The sequence below is a fragment of the Sorghum bicolor genome, chromosome 9 (genome assembly GCF_000003195.3).
Source record: "Sorghum bicolor cultivar BTx623 chromosome 9, Sorghum_bicolor_NCBIv3, whole genome shotgun sequence".
NCBI classification, from domain to species: domain Eukaryota; kingdom Viridiplantae; phylum Streptophyta; class Magnoliopsida; order Poales; family Poaceae; genus Sorghum; species Sorghum bicolor.
The window spans coordinates 40685174-40707374 of NC_012878.2; the positions used below are offsets into that span (position 1 = coordinate 40685174).

General features: G+C 44.9%; 1 protein-coding gene across 1 annotated transcript; it reads right to left on the reverse strand.

Annotated features, from left to right (window-relative positions):
• On the reverse strand, positions 287–14462 carry LOC8083733 (protein NRT1/ PTR FAMILY 5.1). Its single transcript, XM_021446774.1, has 3 exons — positions 14268–14462; positions 13927–14144; positions 287–1783 (listed from the first exon to the last, which is right to left on the reverse strand). The coding sequence occupies exons 1-3, from the start codon at positions 14380–14382 to the stop codon at positions 308–310; spliced, it is 1809 nt and encodes a 602-aa protein (XP_021302449.1). The 5' UTR covers positions 14383–14462; the 3' UTR covers positions 287–307.

Genomic DNA, 22201 nt, shown 5'->3' on the forward strand with positions numbered 1-22201 from the left:
GGCTCATTGACAGAACATGAATGAACTTGTTTCTACTCCCTGTGTTTAGTATTTAGATATCATTTTGGACAAGGTTCAAATCAAACATTAGAAATATAAATCATCAATAACCTTTAAATTGTTGAGTTTGCAAATATGAAAATTATATGATTAGATTTATCTTAAAAAAATATTTTCATAAAATTATACGTATATCATTTTTCTACATATTTTTATAAAAATAAGAGATCATAATTATATTTTGAAGATAATGACATAAAAAATACGGAGGGAGTACGCGTGGATCGTCTCGCTTGAACTTCAACGGTCACTGGTGGCTTCCTGGCTGGGCACCATTTATCGTCAATGGCGCATCCATTAACTTGCCGCTCCCCTGGTCGCAGGCGTTCTCCGACTCCCGATGCTCCACCTCCAAGAACTCCCTCTTGTACTTGTATCTCTTTGCCACCCACACGAACATAGCCATATTGAGCACCGAGAGAAGCAGGAGGAACACGTAGTAATAGTCAAGGTGTGAGTCGTTCAGGTTGTCGCCGATCCAGCTCTTGCCGGCGGTTCCCCGCCCCCTCGTCGTACGGTCGACGAACGTCACAAGAAGGCTGTTGAGAAAGTTGCCGACGCCGAGGCCGCTGGTGAAGAAGGTGGTGCCCAGGCTCCGCATCCCGTCCGGCGACTGGTCATAGAAGAACTCGAGGATGCCCACGGAGTTGAAGACGTCGCCCACGCCCAGCAGCACGTACTGCGGCAGCATCCAGAATATGCTCATCGGCACGGTGTCGCCGGCGCGGTGGACGGACCGCTCCCTGATCACGCGCATACGCCGGACCTCAACGAGGTAGGCGCACGCCACCACCAGCACCTGGAGCGCGCACCCGATGCCCAGGCGCTGGAGGAGCGTAATGCCGCGAGGATTGCCCGTGCGGCGCCGGACCAGCGGCACCAGCACGCGGTCGTACGCCGGGATGCAGAGCAGCATGGAGATGGTGACGAAGCTGCCCAGGGACGCCGCCGGGATGCGCACTCCGCCCATGGAGCGGTCCAGCGTGGTGCCCTGCTTCACGAACAGGGTGTTCACCTGCGCCCAGATGGTGCAGGGCACCAACGTGGACAGCCACACCGCGATCATTCCGATAATCAGCTTCACCTCCTCCACCTCGGTCACCGTGCACGGCAGCCGCCTCGTGTCAGACCTCAGGGACGCCCTGTCAAGGAACGGGAACGCCCGCGTGTGGAGCAGCCGCCGCTTCCCCGCCGCGGTGTACCACGCGGTGTCGTGCTCCTGCAGCTCGGCAGCGTCGCCAGGAAGCCGGCGCCTCCTGTTCGCGAACGCCTCGCTGAAGACCCTGCCGACCAGCCTCGCCGGGCCGGCTGCCGTGTCCCGCTGGACGGGCTTGTGCCGGTAGAACGGCGTGCCGACGTAGAAGAGGAGGAGCGACAGCGCGAGGCCGACGGTGGGGATGGTGTACCCGACGCCCCAGCCGACGTTCTCCTGCACGAAGACGAGGACGAGCACGGCGACAAGGCCGCCGGTGAAGGAGCTGAACATCCACCAGTTGAAGAAGGACGCCTTGACCTCGCGCTCCCGCGCGTCGAAGTCGTCGAACTGGTCCGCCCCGAACGTGGAGATGTTGGGTTTGGTGCCGCCCGCGCCGATGGCCATGGTGTAGAACGCTCCGTAGAAGAAGGCCACCTGCTGCCGCGACGCCGCCGCGCAGGCACCGTCCGGCGTGCATTGCGGGTGGAGGGACTTGAGCGATACAGCCAGCGTTATCAGAACCATTCCCTGCAACAGTCGGCCAGTCAGTCCTAACCAACTGTCATACATCGAGTTTGAAATACTGTATACAGAAACCATTTGCCTCCGATCCAAATCCAGGACAAATCGGAGCTCTTTCCACCTCAACTGAAGACGCAGAATATGTTAAGCTGTGTGTTTTAAATTGTAAAATAAACAAAGAATCATATTTACCTGTGCATTTTATGGGCAGTTAAGTGCTGAAGTATTCAACAAATTTGGACATCGTAAGAGCATTTCAACAGTCTATTCAGTTAAGCGCTGAAGTACTCACATTTTTAAGCGACAAACTTTAGTTGATGCATGCGAGCTTAACTTGTAGGAGCGGGTTTTAACAATACCTTTCTTAATTATGATAATCTCATAATCCATATCCTCGGTTTTTGCAGCTTCAAATTTGACAATCCACATTTTCCAAGTTGGATATTTACAATCTCTAACTCATCATATATGACGACCTCAAGTGGCTGAGGTGGCCACCACCTACTTTATGTTAGAATCATGTTATGTAGGGTGCCCCTGCTTAAAAGGGTAGAGGACTAGAGGGTAGGACATGACTACTACGGCTACGAATACGTTTGAGAGTGTGTTCTGACTGACTAACTTTGAAATTGGAGCATACTAGAATAGAGATGATGCATGTTTGACTAGCAAGTTAGCTCTAGCTGAATTAAGGAATGTGAGCTTTTTAAGGGTATATATCAGTCTCAGCGAGCCTCTAAGCATTTAGGGCCTTTTTGTTATCTGCATGGATCTAGCCTGGTTCGTATTTATGGGCCTGGGTGACCCTAGCCAGGCTGAGTGCATGCAGACTCTCTTGTTTGGTTCTTTGCACACAGCAAGTCTGGTTTAGAAGCGACGTTGTTTGATTGCCCGCATGAGTATAAATCATATAACAATAAATATAACAAAATAAATATTAAAATATTAATTATTTACAATATTATGTCATAATTAAAATTAATTTACCTTATACAACCTTAATTTATTTTAAAATTACTTAATATTGACTAATTATGTGTTAACGATGTCATTAGTTGTGTTGATCCTGCATGGCGCGAGCCTGGCTCGTCAGATATGCACGATTCTAGCGTTTCTCTTGAGCCTGGCTCGCATGGCCTATTTTCATGAGCTCAACCTGTCCTGGTAGTATATTCAGACAACCAAACATGCTCCACCTGCATCAAATGGGTCTGGCTAGAGCACATGCGGGCAACCAAACACCCCCTAAGCCGTTTCAGCTTGTAAGAGAGTTTCTCCTTCCCCTAAGCCGTTTCTCAGGCCCCAGATCCTACCAAATGAATTGGAAACATATCAAACTAAAAGCTGGTTTTACCCGGCTCGAACTCCATCATATATTGCTACGGCTAGGGTCGTAGCCGAAAGAATCCATTTTCCGAGCACTGCCATTTCAACACGAGGGTCATTGTTAGTGTAAACACTTGAAGGAGAACAAATCATTGATCTATGCAATTGCGTGCGGTGGGCTTGACTAGACGCAGCAGAGCCTGATTAACGGACCCAGCATCACATGAACCTTTTGTTTGTCTGCACTACCTATGAGAGACTATAGAGTGACACAAGCGCTCCATTCTCACACACGACACAAGGATCAGTCTCCAGTTGTCCCAGCTGAAACTGAAAGCAGCAGCCCGGAAGATTCCTAATCCGCTAGCGAGAGCTTGCTTTCAGCATGGGCTCCTCCCGGGCACTGTCGTCGTGCGTTTTTTTCTCTGCTACGACCCTACTCGTCGCAATCCGAACTGACCGAAAGGCGATTGTAGACGAAATACTGGTCACCCGCGTCATGTCACTATATCTACTTACGCAATTTTCGGTTGGCCTGATCTAGAATCCCAGCGATTAAATTGCAAGCCTGCAGTATGCGATTCTCGCTACTCGCTCCATCCTAAATTGTAAGTCATTCAATCTTGGAGAGTCAAACTTTTCTAAGTTTGACCAAATTTATATTATAAAATAATAATTATTATGGTACTAACTAAGTATCATTAGGTACCCAAACATGACAATGCAGTTAAGATCTCTGATTTCAGACCCATTTCTCTCCTCAACACATCTTTCAAGATCATCACAAAACTGCTATCCAATAGACTGCAACAAGCTATGCACAAACTGATCTATAAAAACCAGTATGGCTTTCTTAAAGGGAGGACAATTTAGGATTGTCTGGCCTGGTCTCTGGAATATCTCCATCTCTGTCATCGATCCAAAAGGGAGCTTATCATTCTAATATTGGATTTTGAAAAGGCTTTTGATAAAGTTGAGCACCAGCTTATGATTCAGATCATGCAACAAAAGGGTCTCCCTAAGAAATGGATCACTTGGATAAAGAACATCTTTGCTTCGGGTACTTTATCTGTTTTTCTAAATGGAGTGCGAGGAAAGGTCTTTCACTGTAAGCGTGGAGTTAGGCAGGGTGATCCTTTATCACCTCTCCTCTTTGTCCTGGCTGCAGATTTTCTACAAACCATTATTAACTCTGCCAAGCAGAATGGTGTCATTTCCCTGCCCCTAAACCTCTCACATGATCAAGATTTCCCTATCCTACAATATGTTGATGACACTTTGATCTTTATGCAAGGAGATGCCAGGCAACTTTTCTTCCTAAAAGCAATCCTGAACTCCTTTGCTGACTCCACTAGTTTAAAAGTCAATTATGCCAAATCTATGATGATCCCTATCAATGTCTCTGAACAAAAGATGAACATTCTGGCAAACACCTTTGGTTGTTCCATTGGTTCCCTTCCTTTCACCTACCTGGGCCTTCCTCTAAGCATCACAAAACCAACAGTTGCTGACTTTTGGCCTCTGGTCTCAAAGTGTGAAAGAAGACTAGTCACCATGTCTTCCTTCCTAAGTCAAGCTGGTCGACTCCAAATGACAAACGCAGTGCTCAGTGCCTTACCCACCTATGCCATGTGCACTTACCTCCTTCCAAAAACAATAATTAAGCAGATTGATAAATTTAGAAAGCATTGTCTTTGGAGAGGGTCTGATCCTCTTTCCAAAAAACCACCAAAAGTTGCCTGGAAACTAGTCTGCAACTCAAAGGAGAATGGTGGTTTAGCTGTTCATGACCTCTATGTTCAGAATGAAAGCCTTCTGCTTAAACATCTTCATAAGTTCTTCAATAAAAGTGATGTTCCCTGGGTTCAACTGGTTTGGAATGCCTACTATTTGGGTGACACTGCCACCACTACTGGTAGAAAGGGATCTTTTTGGTGGAAGGATGTTTTTAAGCTACTTGATAAATACAAGGATCTGGCTTCTGTTGTAATTGGAAATGGTACTTCCTGTCTTTTTTGGACTGATACATGGCATGGACCTCCTTTAAGTACCCAATATCCAGAATTGTTCTCTTTCTCAAGAAGAAACAATGTCTCTGTCCACCTCTTCTTATCTATGGAGGATAAATCTGTGTTCTTCCAGTTACCACTCTCTGTGGAAGCCTATGGGCAATACCAAACTTTGCTAACTGATTTAGGGGCTTTACAACCTAATGAAACAAATGATACTTGGCACTATGTGTGGGGCTCCAATAGATATATATCTAGTAAAGCTTACTGTCACTTACTGGGAACCGTGACAGTCTCACCAGTCTTTCAGTGGTTGTGGAATTCAAGATGTTTACCAAATTGGAAAGTCTCTTTTTGGTTAGCTTTGAATGATCGTTTAAGTACAAGAGAACTGCTAAGAAGAAGAAATATGGATCTGCCGAGCTATAACTGTGTGCTCTGTCACTTGAATGTTGAGGAATCTTTGCATCATCTTTTTCTGGGGTTGCACTATCTTGTTGGAATATTCTTGGTCTTGCTCTGTTCATTCAGGATAACCTCTCGGATACAGTTGTTCTCTTAAAACCCCAAATTAACAAGCCCTTCTTCATGGAGATAATTGTTGCAAAGTTCTGGGGAATACGGACTGCAAGAAATGATGTCATCTTCCGGAATCGTAGTCATTCTCTTCAGGCAGTTAAGACCACCTTCAGACAAGAATTAGTCTGGGCTAGACTTAGGGCTAAGAACTCTTTTAGTGACCAGTTGCAGTTATGGCTAGACAACTTTGTGTAATTTTGTTAATTTTCTTCTTTACTTTCTATGTTTCATGATGTAAACCTTCTGGACTTTGTACCTTTATTCCAATTAATAAAATTACAGTAGGGGGAATCCCCTACTGACTTCCTCAAAAAAAAGTATCATTAGGTTCTTTCTAAATTATATTTTCATAGTATACTCACTTTACGTTACAAATCTTAGTATTTTTCTCTATAATTTTGGTCAAACGTGAAAATGCTTTGACTCTCCAAGATTCTTGGAATGACTTACAATTTGGAATGGAGGGAGTGCAAAGTAAAGTCTGGCTATGTATGGTGTGTTTAATTCCTTGCCTATCTCCTAAGTGGGCTTCTTGGAGCTAACTAATTTGCTTGGCTCAACAAGCATCCTAGCCAAGTTCTAGCAAGTCACTCAAGGGGTCTTATAGCCTAGAAAAAAAGGAAGAGTTGGGTGTTTTTCTAGATAGTGTTTGTCATGTGTTCGCTCACCTCCCCGTCGTCACCGCGTACTTCCCGACACCGCCCGACGCCATGACCTCTCTTCGGCTACCAACGTGCTACCTCTCGACTCAGTGCGGACTCCTCCATTGCCAGCATGCGTGCAGATCGTGCTCTTCTTTTGACAGCCCACATATGCTCCTCAAACTCCTCTGGTGGTGCGGACTCTCATCCAATTGGCAAGCAGAGGGCAGGTGTGGCTAGCAAGGCCCGCATGGGCACGGCCCAATGATGGTCCTAGGATTTTGAGGGCGGCGAACTTATTGTGACAGCCCCTTCTAAACCATACTTCATTATATATATATATATATATATAGCTGGCTACAAAATAACTTATTTTATAACCACTTTGAGTTACGATAATTACTATATTAATTTACAAGATTATAGTAACTCCTTACTAAGTGGTTTACTATAACATTACGGTAAATATCCCCATGTGTTATAGTAACTCAACTATCGTAAATATGTATACATATTATCGTAAATTAATATATAAAATTATCGTAAATGGAGGTGGCTACAGAATAACATATTTTGTAGCTAGCTACAGAGTATACTCTCCCTATATATATATATATATATATATATATATATATATATATATATATATATATATCATGGAAAAAAATAGCCCGCTAGCTATAGCTCGAAATAGCTTGAAAAAATTGTGCCGCTATTTGTGTTTATGCACAATTTTACCGCTAAAGTACGCTAATTACGGTTTATAAAACGCTAAACACTTTGGCCTTAGCTCGTTTTGGACAAAGCTTGGGTCAAATATTGAGAATATAATTCTTGAATAATTTTTAAGTTGTTGAGTTTGGAAATATGAAAACCGTATGAATAGCTTTATCTTCAAAATTTTTTCATAAAAGTATACGCACTTTTTGGTAAATATTTTTATATAAGGAGTTAAAGTTAGGATTTAGAGACTCTGTTACTTTTCTAAAAGACATTTTTATAGGTATAGAGGGAGTATTTTTTATTTAACTTATTTGATAATTATCAAGGAACAAAGTAGACTAAAAAGCAATATTATAAAAATAGTTAATTTGGATTAAAAAATAAACAAAGAAAAAAATACCTAGGCTTGACATAAACTAAAATAACTGATCGGCAATCGCATTTGCAAGAAGGTAAGAACCAAAATTCGACGTCATGGAGCCCTACGTGGTTGCCGCCGTTGTTTGTCGTTCTATGGCGTCCAACTCTCCGCGACGATGTGGCTTGCTGGTTCCGCGTGTGTGCGTCGGCGCGTCACAAACTCGCTAGTCAAAATTAGAGTGTGGCGTGGCTCCTTGCCTCCTTCTCTCTACCCGAGGACCGTGGAGAAAAGAAAAACTGGTAAAGAAAGATCGACGTTGTTTTCTTGAACCGGTTGATCAGTTCTTTCTCTCTCTTCTCATTAGTTTTATGATGTATAATAGACTATAAACCTAGAGAATTGTATACCTAGATTTGAGCCCCTCTCCTGCATGGAGCCACCCACATCACACCTTGTGACGTACCCTAGGGCCAGCACTGGGCGCGGCGTGGGAGGTCTCCGGCGGGTGCGGACGACCCTGCTCCTGCACGGGCCTGAAAAGAGCAGCTCCTCCCCGTCCCAGCCCTATTCGTTGGAAGAGCACCTCCTCCATCGTCATTCTCCTCTTCCCCCCTCAGCACGCGCCAAGATCTCACTAGAGACCGTGGCAAAACGCCCCTCTGCAGCTCCGAGCATGACCCTGTCCCTGACCCTGACCCAAGTCGCACACACGGACAACAAGCGGTGGGAGATCGGGTGGGCGTGCGAACATCACCTCGGCAGTGGCGCTGCAGTGCCCATGGGGATGGCGGAAGGTGCTCAACACATGTTCAATAAAATAAAATGCTTCAACGTAACCTTACCATGCTAGGATAAGATGATTCTATTCAAGCGAAAGGAGACAACCAAACACATTTAAATTTAGCCAGACTTGAGCATTCACTCCAATCAAACAAGTAACAATGGCTTGTGTTAGGCTGGCTAGCTAAGTATGCCCTGGCTTAGAAAGCTAGCTAGCTACGCTAGGAACTAAGACCAACCAAACATAAGGTTCCCCTTAAGAAATTGACGACACCAACTACTAACCCAAGTGAAAGCTGCGTCATTCATTCAATTAAGAAAGGAAGAAAACAAGGAAAATTAGTCCGGTGTAATTAAGTGTAAGGCACCGCACATGTGTTAGCTAAATTATTGTAGTTAGATATATAGAAACTTTGTTCAATTGTCATCTAGAGTCCCGGTAGAGGTTGTGCGTGAGCAGAGGCGTGCTTGTTCACGACACGATCGAGTTGTGTCGGTTTGTGCCGCGCCATGACACGAGCTGCAGCGCGTGGTGCGCACGCCGCAGGAACGGTGTCGTACACGGCTCTGATCGTGGCGCGGTGGGATACTCGGAGGCATGTTCCGAGATCTCGTCATGTACCCCTATATATATAAATAAAGTGGACCGAACAACGCTGCGATATGAGGCAGCAACATATTCATTTTATCGTTTTTGTCTCTGTGAACTCGTCGTAGACTCGCCGCGGTCACCAGCGTGATCATCGCCGGCGTCCAGTATTGGTGCAGGGCAGAGCCTACGCCAACAATTGGTATCGGAGCCGTGGTTACGCATTGTGAGGCGTCGGAGGCGGTGAAGAGTCGCAGAGGTGAAGGAGGGGTGGTACAATCCATTTAGAATGAGAGAGGTCGCTGCTCGCGATCGCCACAGATGGGAACGTCGGACGACAAGACCGACATGGAGAAGGCGCTCAGCCAGGCAGCCAGTAATCTAATCTGGCCCATGCTGACGCGAACCAATTATCAAGAGTGGGCATCTCATGTCCAATGCAATTTGGAAGCAATGTTGCTTTGGGACGCTGTCACCGATGATAAGATTGATCGGCGCCGAGACAGATTGGCTCTGGGAGCCATGCTTCGCGGCGTGCCGGCTGACATGCATCCAATGCTCCTGAGTAAGAAGACGATGAAAGAAGCTTGGGGGGCCATCAAGACGATGCGCCTCGGGGCAGATCGTGTAAAGGCGGTCAGTGCCCAGAAGTTGTTGGCGGAGTTTGAGTCGATCACCTTCAAGACTGGAGAGACGATCGAGGAGTTCGCCGTACGCATCACCAAGCTTGTCACCGATCTATAGGGGCTCGGGGAGAACAACATCGATGACAAGAGGATTGTGAGAAAATTTCTCAGGGTAGTGCCTGCTCGATACAATCAGATCGCAGTAGCTATTGAGATGTTCTGCGATCTTGATACCCTCTCGATTGAAGAACTCATTGGCCGACTCAGGGCTGCGGAAGATCGGTTTGAGCCGACCTTGGAAAAGGTCACAGAGAAGGCTGGTAGTCTCCTATTGACGGAAGAGGAGTGGGCTGCCAGGAACAAGAGCCGGATGGTTGGAGATGCGTCATCATCTTCAGGGCAGAAGAAAGACGGAGGCCGATATGTTCGCAAGGACAAGGGTGGGGCACGTGGAGGCAATGACACACGTGACTCCGGACAGAGGCTCACGTCAATGGGGACACCAAGGCGTCGAGGGAGGTGCAACAAGTGCAAGATCTATGGCCACTTCGCCAGAGAATGCAAGACGAAGCCAAAGGAGGAGAAACAGGAGGCCATACATCATGCAGTTGCTGATGTCGAGAACGGGGCTCTCCTAGTAGCTCAGGTGTGCAGCTTGCACACACCGGTTTCGACGACGCAGAAAGTGTTCCTGAGCCAAGAGCGTGTATTCCCGGCTAAATACACAGAAGGCGCGTGGATCCTGGACACGGGTGCCACAAACCATATGACGGGGAATCGTGATGCGCTGGCAACTCTTGATGAAACTGTGCGGGGTGCCGTGCGGTTCGGTGATGGCTCGATGGTGCAGATTCAGGGAATTGGTGCCGTGGCCATAGCAGGGAAGAATCAAGAACATAGAGTGCTCACTGAGGTATATTTCATACCCTCTTTGAAGTGTAATATAATCAGTCTTGGGCAATTGGAGGAGACAGGGTGCAGGGTGGAAATAGACAACGGCGTGATGATGGTATTTGAGCGACGTCAGTCAGCTCAGCAGAAGCGAGGTGTTCTAATCCGTGCAGAGAGAAGGGATCGGCTATATGTCATGCAGCCGAAGTTGACCTCTCCGGTCTGTCTATTGTCCAAGATGGAGGAAGAAGCATGGCTCTGGCATGCCAGGTATGGGCACCTGAATTTCAGGTCTCTGCAAGACCTTGCCTCGAAGGAGATGGTTCAGGGCCTGCCTCAGATCAGAGGGGTGGAGCAGGTCTGCAATGGATGTGCTCTTGGCAAACAACACAGGGCACCATTTCCTCGGGCTTCAGCTTACCGAGCAATGGCAGGACTTGAATTGGTGCATGGGGATCTGTGTGGGCAGATCACGCCACCCACACCCGGAGGCAAGTCCTATTTTTTATTATTGGTTGATGATTTTAGTCGATTTATGTGGATTGAGTTACTGTCAACCAAGGATGAGGCTCTGTTATACTTCAAGAAAATTGTAGCAGCAGCAGAGGTGGAGTCTGGGCTACGACTGATGGCATTCAGAACAGACTGCGGTGGCGAGTTCAATTCTGGTGCATTTGCAAGCTACTGCAGTGAGCGCGGCGTGAAGCACAATACCACGACGCCTTATTCACCTCAGCAAAATGGGGTTGTCGAGAGGCGCAATCAATCAGTGGTAGAGATGGCACGGTGCTTGTTAAAAGCTATGAAAGTGCCACCCAAGTTTTGGGGAGAAGCTGTGAAAACGGCTGTTTATTTGCTCAATCGTGCGCCGACCAAAAGTCTTGGGAAGACTCCTTTTGAAGCTTGGTTTGGCAAGAAGCCCGGAGTCAAGCACTTGCGTACATTTGGATGCACTGCATTTGCGAAGAAGCTTGGACCCGGGGTAAACAAACTAGGTGACAGATCAATACCAGGGGTGTTTTTGGGCTATGAGCCAGGAACGAAAGGCTATCGAATTTATGATCCAGCAAAAGACAGGCTAATGGTGGCAAGGGATGTGATCTTTGATGAGAGCAAGCCATGGAATTGGGAGGAGAAGGGCAGCAGAGCAGACAGTGGAGCAACAGCGCCGTATGCTTCGTTCACAGTTCAGTATCTTGATACTGTTCATGGTCCGACAACGGATTCTGGTTCCGGTTCAGGCGAAGCCGATTCTTCAGACGACGCACAAGCATCTCCTAGTGCATCTGCTGGGCCAATTCCATCGCTGGGAGATGTTGGAACACCACCGCATACTCCAGGGGGTGGAGCATCACCACATAATTCGATCACACCGCCGGCTCACCAGACTCAGTGGGCAACTCCCCCCTCTGACGCGTCAGAGGGCACCAACGAAGCACCAAGGAGATACAGGACCATAGCTGATCTTCTAGATTCAACAGAAGAAGTTGATGCTGAATACAGTGGTTTGTGTCTGGTTGCTGCTGGTGAACCAAGCTCAGTTGAGGAAGCCTTGCAAGAGGACTGCTGGAGAAAAGCCATGAGGGCTGAAATGCAGGCCATTGAGGAAAACAGAACCTGGGATGTCAGTGACTTACCGAAGGGACACAAAGCTATAGGATTGAAGTGGGTTTTCAAATTGAAAAAGGACCCTGACGGCAAGATTGTTAAACATAAAGCCAGACTAGTGGCTAAAGGCTATGCTCAAGTTCAGGGAGTGGACTTTGATGAGGTATTTGTGCCTGTAGCAAGAATAGAAACTGTCAGGGTACTATTGGCACTTGCAGCAAGGGGAGGATGGGAAGTACATCACATGGATGTGAAATCAGCTTTCCTAAATGGTGATTTGGCAGAATCTGTCTATGTCAAACAGCCCCCAGGTTTTGTTGTAGGCACAGGTGACAAAGTTCTGAAACTCAGAAAGGCACTCTATGGGCTTAGACAGGCTCCAAGGGCCTGGAACTCTAAGCTGGATAAAGAGCTCATTGCTCTCGGATTTACCAAAAGCAAATTGGAGCATGCAGTATACAGAAGGGGCAATCAAGAATCTTTTCTCATTGTGGGGGTGTATGTTGATGACTTGATCATCTCTGGACCATGTGTTAGGGATATTGCACAGTTCAAACTGGAGATGAAGAAAAAGTTCAGCATGAGTGATCTAGGCCTCTTGAGCTATTACCTAGGAATTGAGGTAAGACAAGGAGAAGAGTGGATCACATTGAGCCAATCTGCATATGCAAATAAGATTCTGGAGTCTGCAGGTATGTCAAACTGCAATCCTAGTGCTACACCAATGGAGTCAAGGCTCAAGCTCTACAAGAGGATGGAAGATGAGGTTGTTAGACCTACTGAATACAGAAGCTTAATTGGGAGTCTCAGATATCTTGTCAACACCAGACCTGATCTGGCCTTTTCAGTGGGTGTGGTCAGTCGATTTATGGAGGCACCAAGTCAGGCTCATTGGGGAGCAGTAAAGCAAATTCTCAGGTACCTGAAAGGTACCATAGGGTATGGCTGCAAGTTTGAGAGAAAAGCTGAGCTGAAACCCCTCTTGCTTGGGTACAGTGACAGTGATTATGATGGTGATCCTGAAGACAGGAAGAGTACCACAGGTGTTGCCTACTTCTTAGGAGGTAATGTGGTCACTTGGGCTTCACAAAAACAGAAGATTGTCTCTCTGTCGTCGTGTGAAGCTGAATATATTGCAGCAGCAGCGGCAGCCTGCCAAGGAATATGGCTAAGCAGACTTGTGGGTGATTTAATGGGAACAAAGGAGGCAAGAGTAAGGCTACTCATGGACAACATGTCGGCAATCGCTCTGAGTAAAAATCCAGTGCATCATGATAGGAGTAAGCACATTGATACAAGATTTCACTTCATTCGCGAATGCATTGAGGAGGGCAAGGTTGAGGTAGATCATATTGGTACAGCTGAGCAGGTAGCCGATATCCTTACCAAGGCCCTGGGGCGAGCAAGGTTCGTGGAACTGAGGAGTGCACTCGGTGTCGTCAAGCTACAATAAGTTTAGGGGGTGATTTGTTAGCTAAATTATTGTAGTTAGATATATAGAAACTTTGTTCAATTGTCATCTAGAGTCCCGGTAGAGGTTGTGCGTGAGCAGAGGCGTGCTTGTTCACGACACGATCGAGTTGTGTCGGTTTGTGCCGCGCCATGACACGAGCTGCAGCGCGTGGTGCGCACGCCGCAGGAACGGTGTCGTACACGGCTCTGATCGTGGCGCGGTGGGATAGGCATGTTCCGAGATCTCGTCATGTACCCCTATATATATAAATAAAGTGGACCGAACAACGCTGCGATATGAGGCAGCAACATATTCATTTTATCGTTTTTGTCTCTGTGAACTCGTCGTAGACTCGCCGCGGTCACCAGCGTGATCATCGCCGGCGTCCAGTATTGGTGCAGGGCAGAGCCTACGCCAACAATATGCTGCCTGGTGGTTGTCCTCAGCAGAGCAGCAACAGCAAACACGAAAACAAGCGCTAGGAAAATCGAACAGCATCAAACTAAAATAAGGAGAGGGAACTCCGAACCTGGTGAGCAACAAGCGCAACCAGTATAACTAACCGCGAGGTAGACGAGTGAGGAGATGGTGAAGGTCCAGAAGCGGCCGAGGAACGTGTCGGCGATGTAGGCGCCGACGATGGGGGTCATCCAGACGGCGCCCGTCCAGTTGTTGACGTTGCGCACCGACGCGACGGTCTCCTCCCGGAGCTGCGTCGTCAGGTACACCACTAGGTTCGACGCCACACCGTAGAACGCCATCCGCTCGAACGACTCGTATCCTGTAGCTTATGGTAGCAGATTAGTGCAGCCGTACGTGCAGGCGCGAGTCCAGTTGACTGCAAATTAAGCAGGGCAACGGGGAATGGATCGATCGAACGCCGCCAAGAACTACTAGCTATTACCTACTAGGAAGGCGCAGGCCTTCCAGCGGCCGGTCTGCGAGGCCAGCGCCGGCTGGCCTCGGAGGTCGACGGAGCCGTCCTTTGTGTAGGTATCTTGCTTGGCTTCCTCTTCCATTGTGTCGACCCTGTTGGCTGCCAACCAATCTTGTGGTGCGGAGAGATGGCCTTGGCTGGTAGTGGTAGGCCAGCCGCCGGGAGCTTGAGCGACGAGACGTGCGTGTGTGTATATATAGTGCTCTTGATACTTTCTCTGGTCTAGGTTCCTGAATTAACAGATTTATCTTATGTTAAAGTTTTTATAAACTTTAATCAAATTTGTAAAATATAACTATCAAGATTTATAACATCAAATTAGTATCATTAGATATACATTAGAATAGGTTTTCATAATATGCTCATTTTAGGTTATAAATATTGTTACTTTTTCTTATAAAGTTAGTTAAACTTATAGTTTAACTTATATATATAAATACAGAAAATTTAATAGAGGCGGTCGTTTTTCATTAATGGAGGCGGGCATTCGCAACCGCGTCCAATAAAAGGGCTCGGTTAATCGAGACTTAATGGACGCGGTTACCATGCCCGCCTCGGTTAACGAATTAATGGAGGCGGGCCATTTAGAATATCCGCCTCAGTTAATCGATAAAAAACAAAAAAAAATGAGCCCAACAGTGAGCCTATTCCCGAGCCCACCGGTGAGCCTGTTGCTAGCCCAGTAGCTGGATCTGGCGCTCATCTGGGCCTCGTGCCGCCCGTCTTCGATCCACCACCCTAGCGCCGCCAGGAAGAGGGGGGCGGGGCTACATGCCGCGCCGTGAAGGACGAGGAGGGCACGCAACCACCCATCCACATGCCCCGACGCCGCCGTTGCTCCCAAGCTGCTGCAGCCGTAGGTCATAAATCTGCGAAGGAGGAGGATGTGAGGGATGGATCCAACTAGATCTGAGAGAGAAGAGTCCGAGGGACATACTTCTTCCTTGCACAGGATCCATGATGGCCAGGGTGCGCAGCCACCACCATCGGAGCCTCCACGCCACCAAGACCTCCACAACATGTGAGGGAGAGAAGGAAGGGGAGAGGCGTGGCCACCGTCGTCAGGGAGAGATGCTTGAGGAAGAGGGCATAAGGCAGAGGGAGGGGCCACGGGGGAGAGGGAGCACAGGGCCCAGATGTTGGACGCAGGGGAGAAGGAGGGTTCCGTCGCGGCGCTCGCTAGATGAAGGAGACGGAGGGAGTTCGACTGAGGAGTGAGAGAGAGGAATAGAGAGTGAATGAAAGAAACCCTAGCTTCCTCTATTTATATCGAAGCGTTTATTAGGCCTTGCCCGGGCTTATTCGGCCACGATCTTTTTTGGAGACAGGCCTTATATTGTGTCCACTTCCAAAAATCGATTTACGCAGGCATACTCCTTAAGAAGACTGCCTCAAAAAATAGAACATTTCTGGAGGCAGTTGCTTTAAAATGCCTGCCTCCGTAAATCAATTTTTGGAGGCCCGTAAATCAAAATGCCCACCACCATTATTCAGTCGGGATTTTAGGTGGCGGTTGAATTTTGTGACCGCCTCCATTAATAAAAGGGCACCGTCTTGCAAAATAATTTGTGTAGTAGTGATAGATTCTAGAAATCAATTTATTTAGGGGCATATAGAGTAATATATCTAAGACGTTGAAACCACACGGTTTTTAGAGTTATATTTTAAGCATTCATTTAATGTATATTATATTACTTAGGGTTATAAACTTATACAATATTTTTGTTATTTTTAAGACACATAATTGTTTACTATGTATTTTTAGATATATGGTATGTCTAAATGTCTTATAGTTTGAAATGGAGGAAGCATTACATATATTTATTATAAATCTAGCCATATCGAAATGTTTATAAATCTAAGATATATTGAAAAACGAAAGGATTGTACAAATAAGCAAAGAGAGGGGCGAAGGTGGCTATCCAAAGAGTCGAGATGACGGACTGGATGAGGTTGAATAGTCATTTCTAAAAACTTAACACATCAGCTAACCAAAATAAATGTGAAATTAAAACTATCAGTCTAATCCCCTCTATCTAAGTTCTCTGGCACCTTATAAAATATCCTAAATAAGCAAACAATGTACCACTTTAGCAGGAGCTCACCTAACCAATTTTCGGAGCAAGGTCACAAATCTATATAACTAGTACTTTACACACCGGGGAAGCTCCTACACAACTAGTAAGCAAAAGAAAAAAGCTTCTAAGCTCACTAGTATTGCTCAGTAATAAGGCAACTAATGCTAAATAGAGAGCGTAAATTATTTAGCTACACAACCTAAGCAATATAACTAATAAGGTTACCCAAACTAAATTAGCCACCCAAGGGAGCTACTTCAGAAGATAATTTGCAAGCTACACAAGCTAACTAATTATAAGAGCAACTACACAAGCACAATGTATGAAAAGTAAATACAGGCATGTGTTTAGGGATTGCAAACCAACGTGAAGGAGAATGTTGACACGATGATTTTTCTTCCGAGGTTCACTTGGTTGCCACCAATTTACATCCCCGTTGAGACAGGCTCTAAGGTTGCCATTGGTCCTCTTGCTAGTGGTGATCCGCAAGTCACACTATCATAGTCTCCGACATGGAGTGTTGACCACAAGCTCTAGCACTTGACCCGACCAGACCACTTGTTGTCCTTCATGTCTTGCTCTACTAGAGTTGCTCTTTGCGATCCCCGTGGGGTCAGCACCATACCCCTCACAAATCCTCCTCCGAGGCACCGCACAATCTTCTCGTGTGCTTCAACGGAGTCACAAGCCACCATGCCGTCTAGGAGGTGACACCCTCCAAGAGTAACAAGCACCATTGGCTTGCAACATGAACACCTAGAGCCAGTCAATGCAATCTCTCAATGCAATTGCACTAGAATCAGTCACTCGTTATTGATTCACACTCTTAGAAGCACAAGTGAGTTAGAGGCTTTCCTAGCACTCTCTAAGCATGGACACTAAGTTCCAAGGGTGCCAAGCATCAGCCAAGGCTACCCACCACTTCTATTTATCGCCCCAAGGGCTAAACTAGTCGTTACCCCTTCACTGGGCAAAAGTCAGGGGCATCGGACGCGCCATTGCCAAGGTGTTAGATGCAGCCCAACGTTCATCACTGCTTTGCCAGTAACTCTTGATTGCTGCCACATGTCCTTAGTTAAATGTGAGCATGAATGTTGTATGCATTGCTGCCACATTATCCTTACCAAGGCATGGAAGTTGTATTCCTTCTCTCTACACTCAGAATATGTGGTATTTGTAGAATTAAGGCATAGTGGCATTATGCCATCTCTCTCACACACCCTATATTTAATAGGCTCATGTGGAGCTCATAGGTGGGGAGACAACTCAAACATACTTGCAAACATATGTTGTATAGTTAAACCGTGGATCCAAAGATACTAGTCATACAATCAAATCATATGTGCATGTGGATGAGGGGAATTAAATGAGTGATATGAATGGTGATGCTCCTTGAGGATATTTACCTCCCTATCTGGAATTCTAGAAACATTGGGGAGTACTTGGGCTGCTCATTTTTTTTCTTTCTTGGGACATTTGTCCTCTTCCTTTTTAAGAACAACCAAACCTCTAGATGGAACTGTATCCATAGGGAGTATCAACTAAAGCAACTAGAGCTTTATTGAATAACAAAAAAAGGATAAGATGGCAAAATATATTTTTGGTGTTCACTTCTATTGTAGGAGTAGAACACTTTATGAATGAATGAAGTGTATGCATGTGAACAGAGGAATGCGTACTGCCAGGGTGGGAGCAGCATAGGTGTGTGTTTCTATGGTAGAAATAGCACAAGATGCATGGAGTGTGTATATATGTGGGTGGTACTTCTAGGAACAGAAGTAGCATAGAGTGTAAATGCAGCGTAGTGACTTATGAATGGGGGCGTACTTCTGAGGACAATGGATGGAGAGCACATAATATTGACTTTAACTGCAAAACTAATTCCTAGGGGTCAACATAGCTTAACTACACTCAATGCCTACAAGCAGTATGGCAGTGGATGGCTTTCCTAATCTACTAAGGATGTATATTTGGCTGTGGTAGGAATTTTGAACTCTCGACATACAGGAACTCATCATGCAGCAATTTAAGATTTCCAAAGATAAATTCTCCAAAACTCTAGTATCTCTAGTGTCGACGAAAGCTAGTCGGCAGTCTACCTTGGGGTATACCCACGGAACAAGATGGACAACAGCTCAAAACCTTCCCATATCATATCCGTCAACTACCTAGACTTAGTTCAGCATTCACTACCCACAAGTTTTAGGTTCAAAGCAGACCTCAAATCAAAACAGTTGTGTCCAAAACTTGGGAGAGTTCGAGGTTGAAAACTAGGTACTTGAAAGGAATTATGGTAAAGCAACTATTCATCATTACCATATAAGAGCTTACTCTGTAGGGTTCATTTTAGCAGGCAATTTCTTCAAATACTCTCCTAAATTTTATTTAGCAAATTTAATATCAAACAAAAAGATAGAAATAGATGTAAATAAATAGGGAAATCTTTATCTGGGTTTTCTATAGTTATATATCTTTTTATTTGTTTCAGAGTAACATAGCACTCTTAGTAAATAAATAGATAAGTGAGGAGTAGTTAGCTAGATATACGGAGGGTGCTCTCCCCCAAGCTGAATGTTAACGTAGTCTGTTGGTGTTGCTAACTGGTAGTGAAGGTGTACTAGTCCTCCTAGAGTGTTAGAGATGGTTGTTGTTGATACAGCACTCTGACTGTTGAAAATAGAACTCCGATAGGGGATAGGACGTCCTTCTGCCTGTTAGCTCTTCTTGATCCTTTAAATTCTATGAAGCTCAAATAGACAACAAAGTTTGTGGAACTGATTAAGTGTTAATGATAAAACCTCTAAGCCCTGGTTGTCTAGAACCTTCTTAATATATTTATCTTTTAGTAGGATCTTTAATATTTTTTATCTTTTTTATTTTATGGTATGTAGAAAATACACTAAGATGAACAATTATTTTTATGCCACCACCATGGATATCTTTGTGGGCTGCCGCACCACAAAATTATTCACATGGGGCTTAGCATTTTCTAGATATAGTGCTAAAGAGGGAAATACTAATAACTACCAAGTTACCTCTTGGCATGGTGTTCGATGTTTTTTTGAGAGAACTGGAGGGGCTTTCGCCCCTACAGGTAATTTATTAAAAGGAGAAAAGATAGCATAAAGCTATAGAAACACATACTTACAATGTTTTAGGTCCTCCGAAGAGGACCTCTTACCTTGTTAATTCCTTAGGTGCTTTATCTGGTCCCAAAGATGGAGACCATGTTACTTGCACCTCTTGAGATGGTTTCATCCATGTTTATTGCTCTTCCAGCCGTTTGAAGTATGAAGTACTAGTTATGGAAGCTAGCAGCATCTTCGCTCAGTGTGTATGTTCATAGGTCTATGATCTTCATTTGTAGGAACTGGGGAAGATTGCTTAACCTTACTCAGGGTGTGTCCTGCTCATACAGACAAGGCAGAGATCAAGTGCATGAGCTCTGTTGGTGGGAAAACATTAACAGAACTAGATGGTTTGTTCATTATTCTCTAGCCTTAGACACATCGAATGAGATAATGTTGATGTTTATGTGTTTTGCTCTATCTAAACATAGGTGATAGCATCAAACAATGAGCAAGAATGTGGCATTAAAACATTTGGCAAATCAGATTACTCAACCTTAAGGAAGGATAGTCTACCTATGCATATAACATCATGATTATAGCTATCATCTTCCAAAGACATGATGCACAACTTTCCGGATCATTGAGTTAAAGGATATGAGGCCAAGAAAGTGATGCTAGGAACAAACATAAAGAACTGAACATGTTGAGTTAATTAGATTGGATCAAATTAGGTTGTAACTCAAAGCATGTTTGGTTCTCTACTTATGTGCATGCCAGAATCAAGGAGGATATTTTAGAAGTAATGATCACTTACCTAGAGATGTTACCTTTAGTATTGAAGCATGTGGAAGCCATAACATCTTCTGGAAGCTTTCCTTGCTTGGATAGTCACGTGTCTTGTTCATGCACCAACTATCTTCTCTGTTGCACTCCTTTCTTACCTTATGCCATTGTTTGTTCTCTGTCTAATTTGTGCTTAGACCTTTAGCTCTTCTCATTATTTTATCCCTGCAAATCATTAGTAGACAACACATACCCGAAGGAATATACAAGTAATGACAAGGGCATTGTTGTAACACAGCTACGGGCCACTTTCTATGCTAAACATGCTTGTTGACACTTCTTAGCATAGCACATTTATTATTCACAATTAATTCTTTCTAAAGAATTGATTTTATTTTCCCATCTTATGTTTTGATTCTTAAATATAGGCATTATGAATCAATTCAAACTTATAGAAATAAAGCAATAGTGAATTTAGAGATTGCAAACTAGCGTGTGGAGCGATGGGAGCGTGAGATGTGGAAGAACTTGGTTGGATCATCTAGAGAAGTTTGACCTTTCTTCCTCTTGTCAAAGCTTCTCGACCACAGAAGTGAGAATGCTTTGATTGTGGAACATGTTTTGTGGCATCCTTCTTTCTTCTTGGCTACGAGTGAGTTGTGTCTCCCTTGTGCAAAATTATTGTGTCTCTCTTCATCTCTAGTGTGAGTTCATCTTAGGACTTTCCCAATTTGGTATTAAATGTTTTCCTACAGGAGTTAGTCCAACAAAATATCCAATATCCACTACAGCATACTATCAGCTTAAAAATCAACCTAGACATCACGTCTAATTTGATTCAGGAAGGCATTTCAACCTAAGCACCACACTTAATTTAAAAGCCTTTTAGAAGTAAAATTAGCACACCTTTTGGTCCAAGAATTAAATTGGACACCTTGTCTAATTTAAGTCAGAACAATTAAACTAAGCACCTTTCCTAATTTAAAAAGATGTCTGAAAAGACTTCAAAACCTATGCATACTATAGCACACAAAGGTAGCATGAAAGCATTATAGATGTTTACTCAAACAGTGATGAAAGAGCAGGATTATTGTTTAGCAAATTGAGCATATATTAAAGGTAGGGACAACTAAGATAATGTAGCAACGTGGCAAGAGATGTATCTATAGCAGCATATCCCCCAAGCTTCACTTTTGTAAAAATCAAGATTGGTTGAAAGTAATTCAATGTTGCATAATGATTGGTTGGACATACCTTGCTTTTGTCACTCCTTCGATCTTTTGCTCCAAACCTGGTAAGGTTAGTGACTTTGTTGGTGATGTTGTACCATGGAATTGAATTACTATGCCTTATATTTTTATGCAAAGTTATTCTTTCTATGAATACTTTCAGGCATAATTATAAGTTCTTCTGCAATAGTCTTGTCATCATCAATATTCAATGACTATGTTTTTATAGATGTCTCATGGTACTCGTGGTGCTAGGAACTGTGCTAATGTGGATCCACCCTCTCCTCCTCCTCAGCCACCTACATTGGCTGAATTGATGCAAACAGTGGTGGAAAAATTAGTGGTTGCTAACTAACGCCCTCTGGCAGATGGCAAATCCAGGGGGTCGTCACATGCAAAATGGACGCGCACCAAATCAATACAACAACTTCAAGGACTTTCTCGATACCAAGCCACCTCTTTTTAAAGAGGCAGAAGAACCACTCCAAGTAGAAGAGTAGCTGAACACTATTGAATAGAAGTTCCATCTGCTCCGGTTGACCAAGGGTCTGAAGGCTTAGTACGCGGCTCATCAACTTCGGGGTCCCGCTAGTATTTGGTGGAGCCATTATAGAAAGACTATACCTGAGAACACCATAGTCAACTAGAATCAATTCTATGAGGCCTTCAAGGGACACTTCATTCCCACTGGGCTCATGGAAATAAAGCACATTGAGTTCATGAACTTGACCCAAGAAACA

Excerpts from the sequence above, each read along its gene's own strand:
- LOC8083733 (XM_021446774.1), bottom strand. The coding sequence starts at position 14,382 with ATGGAAGAGGAAGCCAAGCAAGATACCTACACAAAGGACGGCTCCGTC. Across the intron at positions 14,145-14,267 it reads GGCCTGCGCCTTCCTAGTAG|GATACGAGTCGTTCGAGCGG; the intron begins GTAATAGCTAGT and ends CATAAGCTACAG. Across the intron at positions 1,784-13,926 it reads CCTCACTCGTCTACCTCGCG|GGAATGGTTCTGATAACGCT; the intron begins GTTAGTTATACT and ends CGACTGTTGCAG.